At 36.8% G+C, this 15,404-nt stretch overlaps 1 protein-coding gene across 3 annotated transcripts in view; it reads right to left on the bottom strand.

Moving 5' to 3' along the window:
* Window positions 1-15,404, bottom strand: part of LOC100768684 (glutamate carboxypeptidase 2) — a 138,870-nt gene that overhangs the window by 4,029 nt on the left and 119,437 nt on the right. For all 3 annotated transcript variants that reach the window (XM_027407583.2, XM_027407582.2, XM_027407581.2), the window contains exons 15-20: window positions 11,403-11,470; window positions 9,046-9,137; window positions 4,431-4,521; window positions 2,682-2,946; window positions 2,223-2,304; window positions 534-626 (exon numbers count right to left, since the gene is read on the bottom strand). In XM_027407583.2, the coding sequence (XP_027263384.1) occupies window positions 534-626; window positions 2,223-2,304; window positions 2,682-2,946; window positions 4,431-4,521; window positions 9,046-9,137; window positions 11,403-11,470 (691 nt within the window). The remainder of the gene's footprint in view (window positions 1-533; window positions 627-2,222; window positions 2,305-2,681; window positions 2,947-4,430; window positions 4,522-9,045; window positions 9,138-11,402; window positions 11,471-15,404) is intronic.

The following is a 15,404-nucleotide window of genomic DNA, read 5'->3' as shown; positions in this document are numbered from 1 at the left end:
ATATGATTCAGCTACCCCACTTCTGGGTATATGCCTGAAGGGCTCTATTCCTATGACAGAGGTGAATGTATACATGTCCTTATAGTAGTACTATTTATTACAACTCAGTTATATGACCATCCTAGATAGTTATCAATGAATTAGTAAGAAAAAGATGGATATATTCAGCTACAAGGAAGAATGGAATTATGCTGTTTACTAGTACATGGATTCCACTAAATAAACCATACACAGAAGGATAAGTCACTATTGCTTTAATTGTGGGACCTAGAATTCCTTACAGATATGTGAAATACAGAAAGGACACTGGAAAAATGATGCAAGCCTGTGACAGGGGACAAGGGGACTGAGTACTTAGAGTGATGAATGAGACTGGGATGAAGGACAAAGTATTTATGTTTTAAACAAACAAATTTTATAGAACCTAATTCTGTGTATAGTGAAATTACCTTACCGACAATATTTTGAAAAATAATAAACTATGATATTTTTTACACAAAGTGATATTAGACTATGGAATTATTTTTTCTCACCTGTAGAAAGGCCTGTCTGGTAACCCTAAAGGATCAATGAATGCACGTTCCAGGTACATCAGCTGGTCATTAATAATTCTCAGTGATATCGGGCTAAAAAAAGAAATTAATAAATTTGTACCTTCATGAAGTTATGAAAACAACCTGGTAAACTATAAGTCTGCAGTAAAATTACTGATGCATTTTAATCATTTTGAAATGCAAATTGAGAATATCATGAACATTATACAGATTGACAGGACTGTACTTATTTATTTAGGAATACTGTAACAACAATTAGTGGGGGGAAAAGGCCATGAAATACCAAAGATAATAATAGGGATATGAAGGGATTAGAGAGAGGAATGAGAGGGTAGAAATGGTGTGATTTTATTATAATCTCAGAAATAAAATAAATTAAAAGATATCAGCATGTATAACCCTCATATTTCAAACATCCCATAAAGTACTATTCAAATAAAGCATGAGCTATGAAACAGTAACATGCTGATGGTAAAACATGATACAACTTTAATGCACAGGGAAATGAGAATTAATAATTCTGTGTTTACAATTACTGTCAAGTTTTTTCTACAATAGAGAACCTAGAAATCTACTCACAAAATTAACAAAAACATGGCAATATGAAAATCTATTAATATCTTTTAAATTTACCAAATTAAAAATATTAAGTAAGTGACAATATATAATATTCTTGTTTTTAAAGATAAATTTGTCAAATATATAATCCTCACTTTATATTTTTCTCAGTATTCAAATATCATGTAGCAAATACTTTTAAAGAGATCACATTCTCAAGGGACATTATGATTCAGGAGGTTATTATTATTAATAAAAATGAATCAATCAATTAAAAATCAACTATCAACACCCAAATCACTCCATCATTAATTATCAAATACAGTAGTCTAATCATGCCATGCTTTAATTAGTGAATATTATAGTTTTATTAAATAGTTGTTTTATCCATTAATTTATCCAGATCTTCATTTTATATGTATTTTAATAATAATTGCATGTAATAGTACCTCACTCTTATAAATACTATTTTAAAAGTTTAACTTTGGAGTAATCCTGAACATTATACAGGGTTATAATTCCATTTCATAAACTAAGGATTAGTTTGGCAATGTTTATAATTTTACATCTAAACAGTAAATGTTAACATTTGTCAAATTCTGCTTCTGGTTTTGGTTTCACACAGAATTATTCCTACTTGGTCAGCATTTCTAAAAATAATGACTGAATAGTATTTGTTATTGCTGAAAAACTGATTTTTTTACTGGAGATGAAAAGGATTGTATACATATATGGACATAATGACTTAAAGCACAAGTAGAGAAGTTTGCTCCAAGAACAAAAGAATCTAACTGGAGTATGATATACAGAAGTGAAAAAAGAACAAGTGAAACCAAAGCATGTTGGAGTCAGTACTAAAGTAGATAAACTGTATGTAGTAGACTCGCAGGAAGGAGACACTGTGGTGCAGTTACAATTCATGTAAGAAATAAAATCTTTGAAAGATACAGAACACTGAATGAGATGAATTAGAGTGAAGACAGAAAACATAAAAGAATTTCCCAAGCTATTTCTACAACAAAAATTTAAATTAATGTTATTTTAATTATATCTAATATATTCTACATAATTATCTACTACAGATAGAATATAGTATAATACATGACATACTTGCTTTTGTCTAAGTCTTGAATTTTTTTGTTGAATTCATATGTAATCTCTGTAAAATTCTTTACTGCAGAAAACAGTGAATCTGAAATGGAAATTCAAATTATCAAAAGCTATAAGAACATCATTTCTAAAGCAGGTAAGTTGCCAATGCCTGCAGTCTCAGCACTCAGGAAGCTGAAGCATGTGGATCACTCCAACTCAGGAGTTTAATATCAGCCAGTGCAAGATATGAAAGTGCCATTTCATTATGAGAAAAACACAGCATGTTCTGTACAGTTCAAAATATACAAACTACATAGGAAGTCATTTTTTAAATTTATGAGGTATTTATATATTTTAGAGCATCTATGTAATTAAATGCATATATTAATAGAAAAAGATCTTATCTGGTATACTAGAAACAATGATGAAAAATCATTAAAACATAAGATTGAATTTGAAAGATAAATTGTAACATACCAAATGATACCATGTATTTCTTCATCTCCTGTGTATGGTTTATTGAAATGTTGTAGATACTTTCAGCATGTTTTTTCAGAGCTACAGCATAATCTTGACAGTTAAAGGGAAGCACTATAGAATTTGCCAGTTCAAACACCATCCCTCCACGAACTTGGGCCACAGTAAGGTGATATTTAAATGTTGGATCATAAAATTTTTCAACCAACTCATATGTTTCATAGACACTGTGATAGAGTGGATAGCTTCTGACTTTGTTTGTTTTCTACAAGGAATAAAACAAAATACATCTCTGTAAGATAGCTCAGAACAAGACCCATAATGTGATACTTATTGTGGATATTGTTAAGTTTGATCACTGATAAATAGGAACCATATAAACTCAGGAACTTAGAATTTAGTAAAGTGCTAATTCAGCCATGTGCAAATGAAAACACATGTACACATGATACAGGAAAAAGGCAGTGAAAATATTCTTTCATAGGCATTCAAGAGAGTTGTCAGTCAGCCAGAACACAAGAGATATGTAAATGTGTTGAGAGTCCAAAGAATAAACTGTATTAGAAAAGAAATAATTTAAGAAGAGTGGTAGGGAATCATCAGACAAGTGAAGTAATATTACAGACTAGAATATAGGTGACTCTGTCAAATCATTTATCACTGAAAATTCCACACAAAAAATGTCTGAGAAGCAGAATGCTGCACAGTGGAGGAACCGAGCACTGAGGACCACAGTGGTGGATAGGGATACATATTCATGAGAGAGAAGTGATATTCAATCAGGCATAAGAAAGCTGCCTATGTGAAAGCCAAGGACTTTCTACATAGTGAACTACTGACTAATGTCTTCTGATCTTTTCTCAATATGCTCCATTGCTACTGATGTAAAACACATGTTGTTTAGTATGCTGAAGAGACAGACTAGGAAACTCTTCATGATGGTGAGTTTCATTCTGACTGAAAAATTCATTATCAAGTACATTCAGTAATCACCTGAACTTTATAGTTTCTGATATGTCAAAGTTATCTATTCTTATCAAAACCCCCATATAAACTCATATAACTTCTTACACAACAGATTCCTGGCTGGGGGCAAATAACTTGTTAAAGATTACAGAATTACAAACATTCACTGTTGTCTAAATAATATCATCTGGTTTTAGGATTTGGAGCACAATGGAAAGTCAGAATTGAGTCTAATTGATTTCTCCTCTGACTATATCCTTGTTTGCCAACAATTTAAGCAAGGTCTCTCTTACATTTTAATGATTGTGCTGGGTAGCTTTATGTCAACTTGACACAATCGAGAGCCATCTAAGAGGAAGGAACTTCAAGTGAGAAAATGCCACTGAAAGATAAGGCTGTAGAGAAATCTTTAAGGCACTTTATTAATTAATCAGTTATTGTAGTTGGTGCCATCTCTAGACTGAGGAAGCCATAAAAAGCAAGCCGTTAAGCAGCACTTCTCCACAGCCTCTGCATCAGTTCCTTCCTTTAGGTTCCAGTTCAATATTGAACAGTCCTTCCCAAGTTGCTTTGGTCATGCTGTGTCATCTCAGCAATCAACCTTAAATAAGGAAATTACTTTGACATATTTTCTGGCAAACATAAATCTGAAAAATAAACTTAGACATGTAAGTTATTACTTACAATCATTGAAGTAAGTAAAGTTTAGAAAAAATTAAAAGGACTTAAGGATTAAGTATATACCCATACTTAATCCCTAAGAATTCATTAATTTAGACTTACCCAATTTTTAGTATATCTTGCTCTGCCTGAAGCAATTCCAAGTCTTTGGAAAAACACTTCAAAATCATTGCCAGATCCCAGCTTGCTAATCCTTTCAGATACAAAGTTAGTAGAATTAGTTCAGAGTACATGCTCATTGCATAAAGATCAAAGGTCAAATACTAAATTCTAGTTATGCTAGTACAAATATGATAGCCTTAGACATACACCTAAAATAAGATATTTATTCTGATTTTGAAAATGTACTCCTCTGTAATGCAATTCTATGAAGTGACACTTTCATAAATCATAGGTTTATTTAAGGATTCCGGAAGGTGGAAAACACTTTCCTTCAAAATATTTGTTTCACGTATGTCTGTTTATATGCTAATGAAAGAAATGAGACATTAGACATTTTCAGATAATTAGAATATAAATTATGCCTGACCATGTATGTTATTCATATTGTAGATATCTTCATTTATAAAATATTGAGATATTTATTTCCCTTCTCTTTCATGTAAAGATACAAGCAGTAAGTCATAGTTATAATTTATCACAGTAAATAAAATATTTGCTACATTCATGATGTTCAGGAAAATGAGTAACTATAGATTGGCATGGGATAGATATCGACAGGGTTTGTGTTCCATTTTCTCTACTGTGACCTTTAACATGTACCATGTAAAATCATCATGTGTACTAATGAACCCATAGTTCTTTCATTCCTTTTAAAGGAAAATGAAAATTATTTTTCACAGTGTACCTTGAAGGGCCCATATCATTAGAAGTTTCTGTGCTCACACTGAACCTCTTATAAGAGAAAGTGGGAGGTACCCTTGAACTAATTGGTACAGGAGAACACTTCCTGAACATAATACCAGTAGCACAGACAGAGTTCAACAATTAACAAATGGGAACTCCTGAAACTGAGAAGCTTCTGTAAGGCAAAGGACACAGTCAACAAGACAAAATGGCAGCCCAGAAAATGGGAAAAGATCTTCACCAATTCCACATTTGACAGAGGGCTGATTTCTAAAATATACAAATAAATCAAGAAGCTAGTCACCAAAATACCAAATAATCTAATTAAAAGTTGGATACAGAACTAAGTAAATAATTCTCAATGGGGGAATCTAAAATGGCTGAAAGACACTCAAGAAAATGTTCAATATCCTTACCACAAATCAAAACAACTGAGATACTGTCTTGCACCTGTCAGAATAGCTAAAATCAGTCCATGTTTGTCTTTTTGTGACTGAGTTACTTCACTTAGGACGATTTCTTCTAGTTCCACCCATTTGCCTGCAAAATTCAAAATTTCATTGTTTTTTTTTTCCACTGAGTAGTACTCCATTGTGTAAATGTACCACATTTTCTTTATTCATTCTTCAGTTGAGGAGCATCTAGGTTGCTTCCAGCTTCTGGCTATCACAAATAATGCTGCTATTAACATAGTTGAACAGATGTCTTTGTTGTATGAATGCACATCCTTTGGGTATCTGCTTAAGTGTGCAATTGCTGAATCTTGAGGGAGACTGATTCCCATTTTCTGGAGGAACCTCCATACTGATTCCAAAGTGTCTGTACAACTTTGCATTCCCACTAGCAGTGGAGAAGTGTTTCCCTTTCTTTGCATCCTCTCCAGCATAAACTGTTGGTTTTTTTTCTCTTTTAAAGTTCAAATAAGAAATAACTGGTTTTTTTTTTCATTTCAATCCCAGTTCCCTCTCCCTCTTCCTCTGCCTTCATCTAGTAGATGATGGAAGCAGAAACAGAGACCCATAGCTAAACACTGAGCTGAACTCCTGGAATCCAGTTGCAGAGAGGAAGGAGTGATGAACAAATGGGTCAAGACCTAGCTGGTGAAACCCACAGAAACAGTTGACTTGAACAAGGGGGAGCTCATGGTCCTCAGACTGACAGCAGGGAAACCATCATAGGACCGAACCAGGCCTCCTGAATGTGGGTATCAGTTAAGAGGCCTTGGCAGTCTATGGGGCCTCTGGTAGTAAAACAGTATTTATCCACAGTATACAAATGGACTTTGGGAACACATTTCTCATAGAGGGATACTCTCTTGGCCTAGACACTCAGGGGAAGGCCTAGGCCATTCCCAAATGATGTGAGAGACTATGATTATCTCCCAGGGAAGACCTCATCCTACCTGGGGAGCAGAAGAGGCATAGGATTGGAGGTAGTTGGGGGGCATGGGAGGATGGGAGGGAGAGAAAACTGGGATTGATATGTAAAATAAGATTGTTTCTCAGCTTGTTATTGGCACAAAAATAGACAGGTAGACCAATGCAATATAATTGAAAACCCTGATATTAACCCACATACCTATGAACACCTGATTTTTGACAAAGCTAAAGAAAGCATCCTCAACAAATGGTGCTGGCATAACTGGATGCTGGCATGTATAAAACTGTAGGTAGATCTATGTCTATTGCCATGCATAAATCTAAAGTCCAAATGGATCAAAGACCTCAACATAAATCCAGACACATTTAACCTATTAGAAGAGATAGTGGGACATACCCTTGAACAAACTGGTTCAGGAGACCACTTTCTGACCATGACACCAGTAGCACAAACACTGAGGTTGACAATTAATAAATGGGACCTCCTGAAACTGAGAAGCTTCTGTAATGCAAACGACACAGTCAAGAAAACAAAACGGCACCCCACAGAATGGGAAAAGATATTCACCAACCCCACATCTTATAGAGGGCTGATCTCAAAAATTTACAAAGAACTCAAGGAGCTAGTTTCCAAAACACCAACTAATTCAATTAAAAAGTGGAGTACAGAACTAAATAGAGAATTCTCAATAGAGGACTCTAAAATGGCTGAAAGACACATAAGAAAGTGCTCAACATCCTTAGCCATCAGGGAAATGCAAATAAATCAACTCTGAGATACCATTTTACTCCTGTCAGAATGGCTAAAATCAAAAATACCAATGACAGTTCATGCTTGATAGGATGTGGAGAAAGGGTAACACTCCTCCACTACTGGTGGGAGTGCAAACTCCTACAGCCACCTTGGATATCAGTATGGTGATTCCTCAGGAAAATGAAAATCAGTTTACCACAAGGTCCAGCAATTCCACTCTTAGGCATATACCTGAAAGAAGCACATTCATACAACACGGACATCTGTTCAACTATGTTCAAAGCAGCATTATTTGTAAGAGCCAGACCTGGAAGCAGCCTAGATGTCCCTCAACTGAAGAATGAATAAAGAAAATGTGGTACATTCACACAATGGAGTACTACTCAGTAGGAAAAAAATGGAATCTTAAAATCCGCAGGCAAATGGATGGAACTAGAAGAAACCGTCCTGAGCTAGGTAACCCAGTCACAAAAAGACTAACATGATATGTACTCATTCATAAATGGATATTAGTTATAGTGCAAAGGTTTACCAGCCTACAATCCACATTGCCAAAGAAGCTAGGAAACAAGGAGGAGTCTAAGAGGAACATGAATGGTTCCCTGGAGAAGGGGAAAGGGACAAGATTTCCTGAGCAAATTGGGAGCATGGGGAAGGGGAGAGGGAGCTAGGAGAATGAGAAGGGGGATATGAGGGTGCAGGAAGGTTGAGTTGAGGGAAGAATAGAGGAGAGCAAGATAAAAAATACCATAATAGAGGGAGACATTATAGGTTTAAATAGAAATCAGACACTAGGGAAATGTCCAGAGATCTACAAAGATGACACCAACTAACAATCTATGAAACAGAGGAGAGGCTGCCTTAAATGCCCTCCCCTAATAAGATTGATGACTAAGTTACATGCCATCCTAGAGCCTTCACCCAGCAACTGATGGAAGTAGAAGCAGACACCCACAGCTAAATAATAAACTGAACTGGAATCCAATTTCAGAGAGGGAGGAGTGATGAGCAAAGGGGTTAAGACCAGGCTGGTGAAACCCACAGAAACAGCTGACCTGAATAAGGGGATCTCATGGTCCCCTGAAAGATATCTGGGAAAACAGCATAGGACTGATCCAGACCACATGAAAGTGCCTGTCAGTGAGGAGGCCTCTGAAATCTATGGGGCCTCTTGTAGTAGATCTGTACTCATTCCTAGCATAGGAATGGACTTTGGGAGCCCATTCCACATAGAGGGAACTCCCTGAGCCTGGACCCAAGGGGGAGGGCCTGGGCCCTGCTCCAAAGGATATGATAAACCCTGAGGATCCCCCATGGAAGGCCTTACCCTCCCTGTGGTATAGAAAAGGTATGGACAGGTAGGTTGTTAGTCCGGGTAGGGAAGAAGGCGAGGGGAGGGAACTGGGATTGATATGTAAAGCAATTTTGTTTCTAATTTAAATTAAAAAATGAAAAAATATTGTTTCTAATTCAAATAAAAAGAAAAAACAAAAAAAGAAGTTTGGCTGCTGCCTGTTGTATACAGCTTGCTCAAAAAAATCACCTTTTGAAATACTAAGATTTAATTTCAAAACACAGGGTAATATTCCATTGCAAACCTAAGCACTGCATTCATTTGCCACATGTGGGAGCATTTTGAAAGTTACTTTTTACTAGCAATTGAAAAAAGTACGCTTTTATTTCCAAAACAATCCACAGAGTAACCAAACTAGGTACAATGTCTGTGTTGTTTTTGTACCTGGGCAGTCCGCTGAATTCTGGTGAAGGACTCTTTTCTCTCCAGCTGTCATAAAGAGATTTGCCTTCAAAGCCTTCATCGGGGCTTTGGAGCTAAACAAATGTAAAAGAAGAGAACACTTACATATCTAATGCATAAACTTCAATGTCCCTCAATGAGAAAGTGAAGAGTGAAACTCCATTACAGCAAAACAAAATAAATGAGCTATCTACATTAGAAGTTGCTGTGAATTACTGGGCTGCTGTATGGCACGGTGTAAGTGTGCTTTCCTGGTATTCTAGAGGCTTTGGATTCAATCCCCAGCATAGAGATTAGACAGTTACAATGAGAAATTTCTCAAGAGAAAATGTTTGTGCATGTGTAAGTGCAACCATGAAGATTTGAGGTGCATTGAAAAGAATTCAACAAATTATTACGAAGTCATTTTCTGTAGAAGAACAATTGTAGATCTGTTTTCCAAGATTAAAGGAAATTACTCTCAAAATCATATGCTTTTCCTACTCTTATAAATAAACACATGGAACAACCTTACTAATGCAAATATTCCTGTTAATATTGCTTCTTGTCAATAGGATTAATGAATTCTTACATGATATATAACAGAGTCATTAAGTAACATAACAAAATGCAATGTAATTAACGGTATTCTTTTTAATTAATTCTTGGGCTAAACATTGGGCTTGAAACTCATTACCTTTTCTTAGAAATAGAAGTTAAAGGAATAAAACATGACCTATTATTGAATTTTATAATTAGAATATATAAAGTTGCATCAGGAATATTTAATAAGCTAAGCATAACCAAAGCTCCATAATTATTTAGGTTCAGTGGAAGAATTTACACAATATTTTGTTTCATGTTTAATAACTCTCAAGTATATTATTTCAAAATACAGTCAGTTCAAAAAATATTTAACACCTACACTATTTAAAGTTTTTATAAAAATGTAGAGGTCAGTGTATTATATAGTGCAAAAATATATCTATAAATAATGATTAGATTAGATAGATTAGATTTTTTCTTGCATGTGAAGAGAATAAAAAATATATATGCACCTTTACCTCTAAAATATGAATAAAGAAACAAATTATTTTACTCACACTTACAAATTAATTCAATTTTCTTAAGAAAAATACATTTAAAAGTAAAATATATTATTACATTATGAGTTTATCAAGTAAAGATTTTTAAGTAATTGCAAATACTCTCTCCAACCAAATAAAACAAAACAAAACAAAACAAAAAACTGCCAAGCTTTGTCATTTGCCTTAAATTGCTGAAATACTATTTGTGAGGGATTTAAATTTCATATGCTGCATAGTATCTGATAAAATTGCATTGAAATGATGAAGATCTTAAACATCTACATGAAATTTTTCTAATTAAAGTTTTTTTGTTTGTTTGTTTTTGTTTCTCTGTGTAGCTTTGGAGCCTATCCTGGCACTCACTCTGGAGACCAGGCTGGCCTGGAACTCACAGAGATCTGCCTGCCTCTGCCTCCTGAGTGCTGGGATTAAAGGCGTGTGCCACCAATGCCCAGCTTAAAGTATTTCTTACATCTCTAGAATAAACCATTTTTTCATGATTGAATTCCATGCTTTGAATACAAAGATTAGTGGTTTTATTTATAATTCCTTTGGGAAGTAGTTTTGATTTTCTTAGAAATACAATTGAAATGGTAAACATATCCAAGGATCAGGTTTTCTGGGTTTTACTTGGTTTTTGCAGTACATTACAGGTCAGTTTCAAAAACCTGTCATGTGCCTGTAATTCCAGATCTCTGGAGGCTGAAACAGGAGGATCTAGAGAACAAATCCAAAGAGATCTGGACTTAGTGTCAAGACTCTTACTTAAAAGAGCTTTCCACATAGCAGTGTTAGTTCTGCCTCTCAACCAGCTTCAGTATCTGTCACTGCTAAGAGAGCTAGGAAACATGCCAGGACTGGTCCATAAACTGGAATCCAGGGCAAAAGATAAGAAGGGATCTACACAAAGCATCACCTAGTGTTTGTCCTAAAATGACTCTGCAGTTTCAATAAAGAAATCATTTTTCATACATCTTGAGTTAATTGATTTTTACCATAAAGAGGATATAAAGCAGTTTCAGAGTACAGGAATTAAACTACAGTTTAAGCAACTGTGTTTCTCCAGTTTCAAACCTGGGAATGCTGCCTAAACGCTACCTCACAGAGGATAGGGAGATTGGATGTAGTAATGGAAAAAGTGTTGGGAAACTGTGACAGCTCAGGGAAGGGAATGTTTATCATATGAGAAGTAAAGCTGGTTATACAAATATAAATGTCAAACATAATTACACCCCAAGCAGAGGTCCTGACATGGTGTGTCTTTCTCTTTACCTCTTTCGTTAGGTTGTACACTAGGCTGTGCATCAGTGGTGTGCAATCAACTCTTAGAGTGTAATTTCCTGAAAGAGAAGGGATAGAAAAGTTTAGCTGTTTTGTTTCTGTTATTTTATTCAAAGATGACTGCTGAACTTTATATTGAATGATCTGTTCAAACATGTACTTAATGAAAACTCCATAATGCACTCCATCTTAAACTATAAAATCCAACATCTTTGGCAGTGAAACAATTGAAACTAGACACGAGGTTGGGGAGAGAGCTAAACAGATGACCAACTCTCCAAATCTTCTCCTCCAACTCTACCTAAGACCTCTGCCTTAAGGACTTTGAAAATACTGTTATCTCAGCCTGTATCAGCATTCTACATAATATCTGAATGACTTCTTCACCTTTTGCACTCATGTTACATTTTCTGAGTGATCTTCCTCACTCCTGTATGGGACACTACACTTTACATCCACCCCATAGTAGCTACTGTCTTCATCTCTTGCCTTTGGTCTGCTGTAACATCGCGCACCTCCCTCAAACTTGACTGTCTTATTATTTCTTTCCTCCAAATGCACTGTTAAAAAAAGAGCCTGCACATGTATCCAAATCATTGGATTTCTTCTTGGAATGTTATTTTTTCCCAAAGTAAAGGATCTATGTCACTGAAAGCTGTGTGGTGCAGACATGCAATCCCAACATTCAGGAGGCTGAAGCAGGATGCTCATGAGCTCTATACCAGACAGGACCACAATGTAAAAACTCTATCTCAAAAAATATAGAAGAGCCGTTTCCGCTGACTTGATCTATAAAGAGGTGAGCAGCCCTCTGCTCTTACCCAACTACCATCTAAAGACCCATTCACCCCTATCTCTCTCTCTCTCTGGGCCTTTGAGTGCTTGGGGTAGACCCTCCCAGGCAGGGAGGAGCTCCCTGAATCTGGAAACACCTCACTCTTCCTTCCCTTTCTGCTGACCTGATCCATAGCAGGTGAGCAACACTCTGCTCTTACCCAACTCCTATCCAAAGCCCCATTCACCCTGTTCTCTCTGGGCCTGGGCCTGCTTGGGGTATACACGCCCAGGCAGGAAGGAGCTCCCAGAGTCTGGAAACACTTCCTTCCTTCCCACTCTTCCTTTCCATCCTGATGACCTGACCCCCATGGAGGCCTACCTCCTTCAGAGTGAAGAGACTAAGAGGAGAGGCAAGACCATGCAGAGCTGCAGACATTGAATTGCTGGCCCACACACACCACTGGGTCACAAGAGAAGATAGAGAGACCCCAACTGCACCCACTGGAAGAAGATATGGGAAGAAGACAGAATAAAAACTCACTCAACAACAGAAAGACCAATATGACACCAACAGAATCTAAGGACTCCACTCCAGCAAGATCTGAAAAGCCCAACACAGAGCATGAAGAAGAGATGGACCTCAAAATTATCTCGGCAAGATGATAGAGACCTTTAAAGAGGAAACAAGAAAATCCCTTGTCCTTCCCTTTCTGCCGACCTATCCGCAATGAGTCCAAAGCGTCATTCACCCAGGTCTCCCCAGGCTTGTGCCTGCTTGGAGTAGACACACCCAGGCAGGGAGGAGCTCCCTGAATCTGGGAACAGGCCACTCTACCTTCCCTTTCTGCTAACCATGGTGAGTGATCCTCTTATCTTACCCAACTCCCGTCCAAACCCCATCCACCCCAATCACCTTGGACCTGCTCCTGCTGGGGGTAGACCTGCCTAGGCAATGAGGAACTCGCTGAGCCTGGAAACACCCCACTCTTCCTTCCCATCCCCCGCACACACACCTGACCCCTATGGAGGCCTAACTCCTTCAGAGTGAGAAGACTACCAGGAGAGGCAAGACCATCCAGAGCTGCACACATTGAATTCCTGGGCCACACACACCACAGGGTAACAAGAAGAGATAGAGAGACCCCACCTGCACTCACTGGAAGAAGATATGGGAAGAAGACAGAATAGGAACTCACTCAACAACAGAAAGACCAATATGATACCACCAGAATCTAGGGACTCCACTCCAGCAAGATCCGAAAAGCCCAACACAGTGCATGAACAAGAGATGAACCTCAAAAATTATCACAACAAGATGATAGAGACCATTAAAGAAGAAACAAGAAAATCCCTTAAAGAAATAGAAGAAAAAGCAAGCAAAAAAATTACATGAAATGGAGGAAAAGACAAACCAAAAAATTCAAGAAATAAACAAATCTCTTAAAGAATCTAAAGAAAGCCAAGAAAAAACAACCAAACAAGTGAAAAGAAGCTCTTGAAACAGTTCAAAGCATGAAAGCTGAAATAGACACAATAAAGAAAAAACAGAATGAGGCGATGCTGGAAATGGAAAGACTGGATAAATGATCAGGAACTAAAGATGTGAGTAAAACTAATAAAATCCAAGAGATGGAAGAGAGAATCTCAGCTAGTGAAGACTCTCTAGAGGATATACATTCATCAACCAAAGAAAACCTCAAATCCAACAAATCCCTAACACAAAATATCCAGGAAATATGGGACACCGTGGAAAGACCAAACCTAAGAGTAATAGGTATAGAAGAAGGTGAAGAAACACTGCTCAAAGGAACAGAAAACATATTCAAAAAATCATAGAAGAAAACTTTCCCAACCTACAGAAGGATATGCCTATGAAAGTACAAGAAGCTTACAAGACACCAAAAAGACTGGACCACAAAAAGAAGTCCCCCTGACACATAATAATCAAAATGCCAAATCTACAGAATAAAGAGAAAATATTAAGAGCAGCAAAGGAAAAACGCCAAGTAACATAAAAGGCAAACCAATCAGAATTACACCAGACTTCTCAATGGAAACTCTGAAAGCCAGAAGGTCTTGGATAGATACCAAACAAGTACTAAGGGGGCATGGATGTCAACCCAGACTACTGTAGCCAGCAAAACTTTCAATCACTATAGATGGAGAAAACAAGATGATCCATGACAAAAACAGATTTAAACAATACATATCCACAAATCCAGGACTGCAGAAGATTCTGGAAGGAAAACTCCAACACAACGAACATAACTACACTCACAAAAACACAGGCAATAGATAATCTAATTTTACCAAACACAAAAAGAAGCAGGAGGGCAAAATCCACACACAATGACATCACCAACAATAAATCCAAAACAAACAAGAAGCAACGAACAATGGACATTAATATCCCTAAATGTCAATGATCTTAGCTTACCTATAAAAAGATATAGGCTAACAGAATGGATATGAAGACAGAATCCATCCTTCTGCTGTTTACAAGAAATACACCTCAACTTCAAAGACATGCAATACCTCAGAGTAAAAGGATGGGAAAAGATTTTCCAATCAAATGGGCTCAAGAAACAAGCTAATGTAGCAATCCTAATATCTAACAAATTAGACTTTAAACTACAATCAATCAAAAGAGATGAAAAAGGGCATTTCATACTCATCAGAGGAAAAGTCCATCAAGATGAAGTCTCAATCCTGAACATCTATGCCCCAAATTCGAAGGCACCCACATTTGTAAAAGAAACATTACTAAAGCTCAAACCACACATAAAACCACACACACACACACACATGCTAGGAGACTTCAACACCCCCCTTACACCACTAGACAGGACCACCAGACAGAAACTTAACAAAGAAACAAAGGATCTGAAAGAAGTTATGACCCCACTGGCGTTAATGGATATCTATAGAGCATTCCATCCAAACTCAAAAGAATATACCTTCTTCTCAGCGCCACATGACACCTTCTCTAAAATTGACCACATAGTAGGCAGCAAAGCAAACCTCCATAGTTACAAAAGAATTGAAATAACCCCCTGTTTCTTATCAGATCACCATGCATTAAAGCTAGAATTCAACAGCAATACGAATGGCAGAAAACCTACAAACTCTTGGAAAATGAATAAAACCCAATTGCACCATTCCTGGGTTGAGTAAGAAATAAAAAAAAAACAAATTAAAGACTTCCTAGAATTTAAT

The sequence above is a fragment of the Cricetulus griseus genome, chromosome 3, assembly GCF_003668045.3.
Source record: "Cricetulus griseus strain 17A/GY chromosome 3, alternate assembly CriGri-PICRH-1.0, whole genome shotgun sequence".
NCBI lineage: Eukaryota > Metazoa > Chordata > Mammalia > Rodentia > Cricetidae > Cricetulus > Cricetulus griseus.
This window is presented reverse-complemented; position numbering and strand designations above follow the sequence as displayed.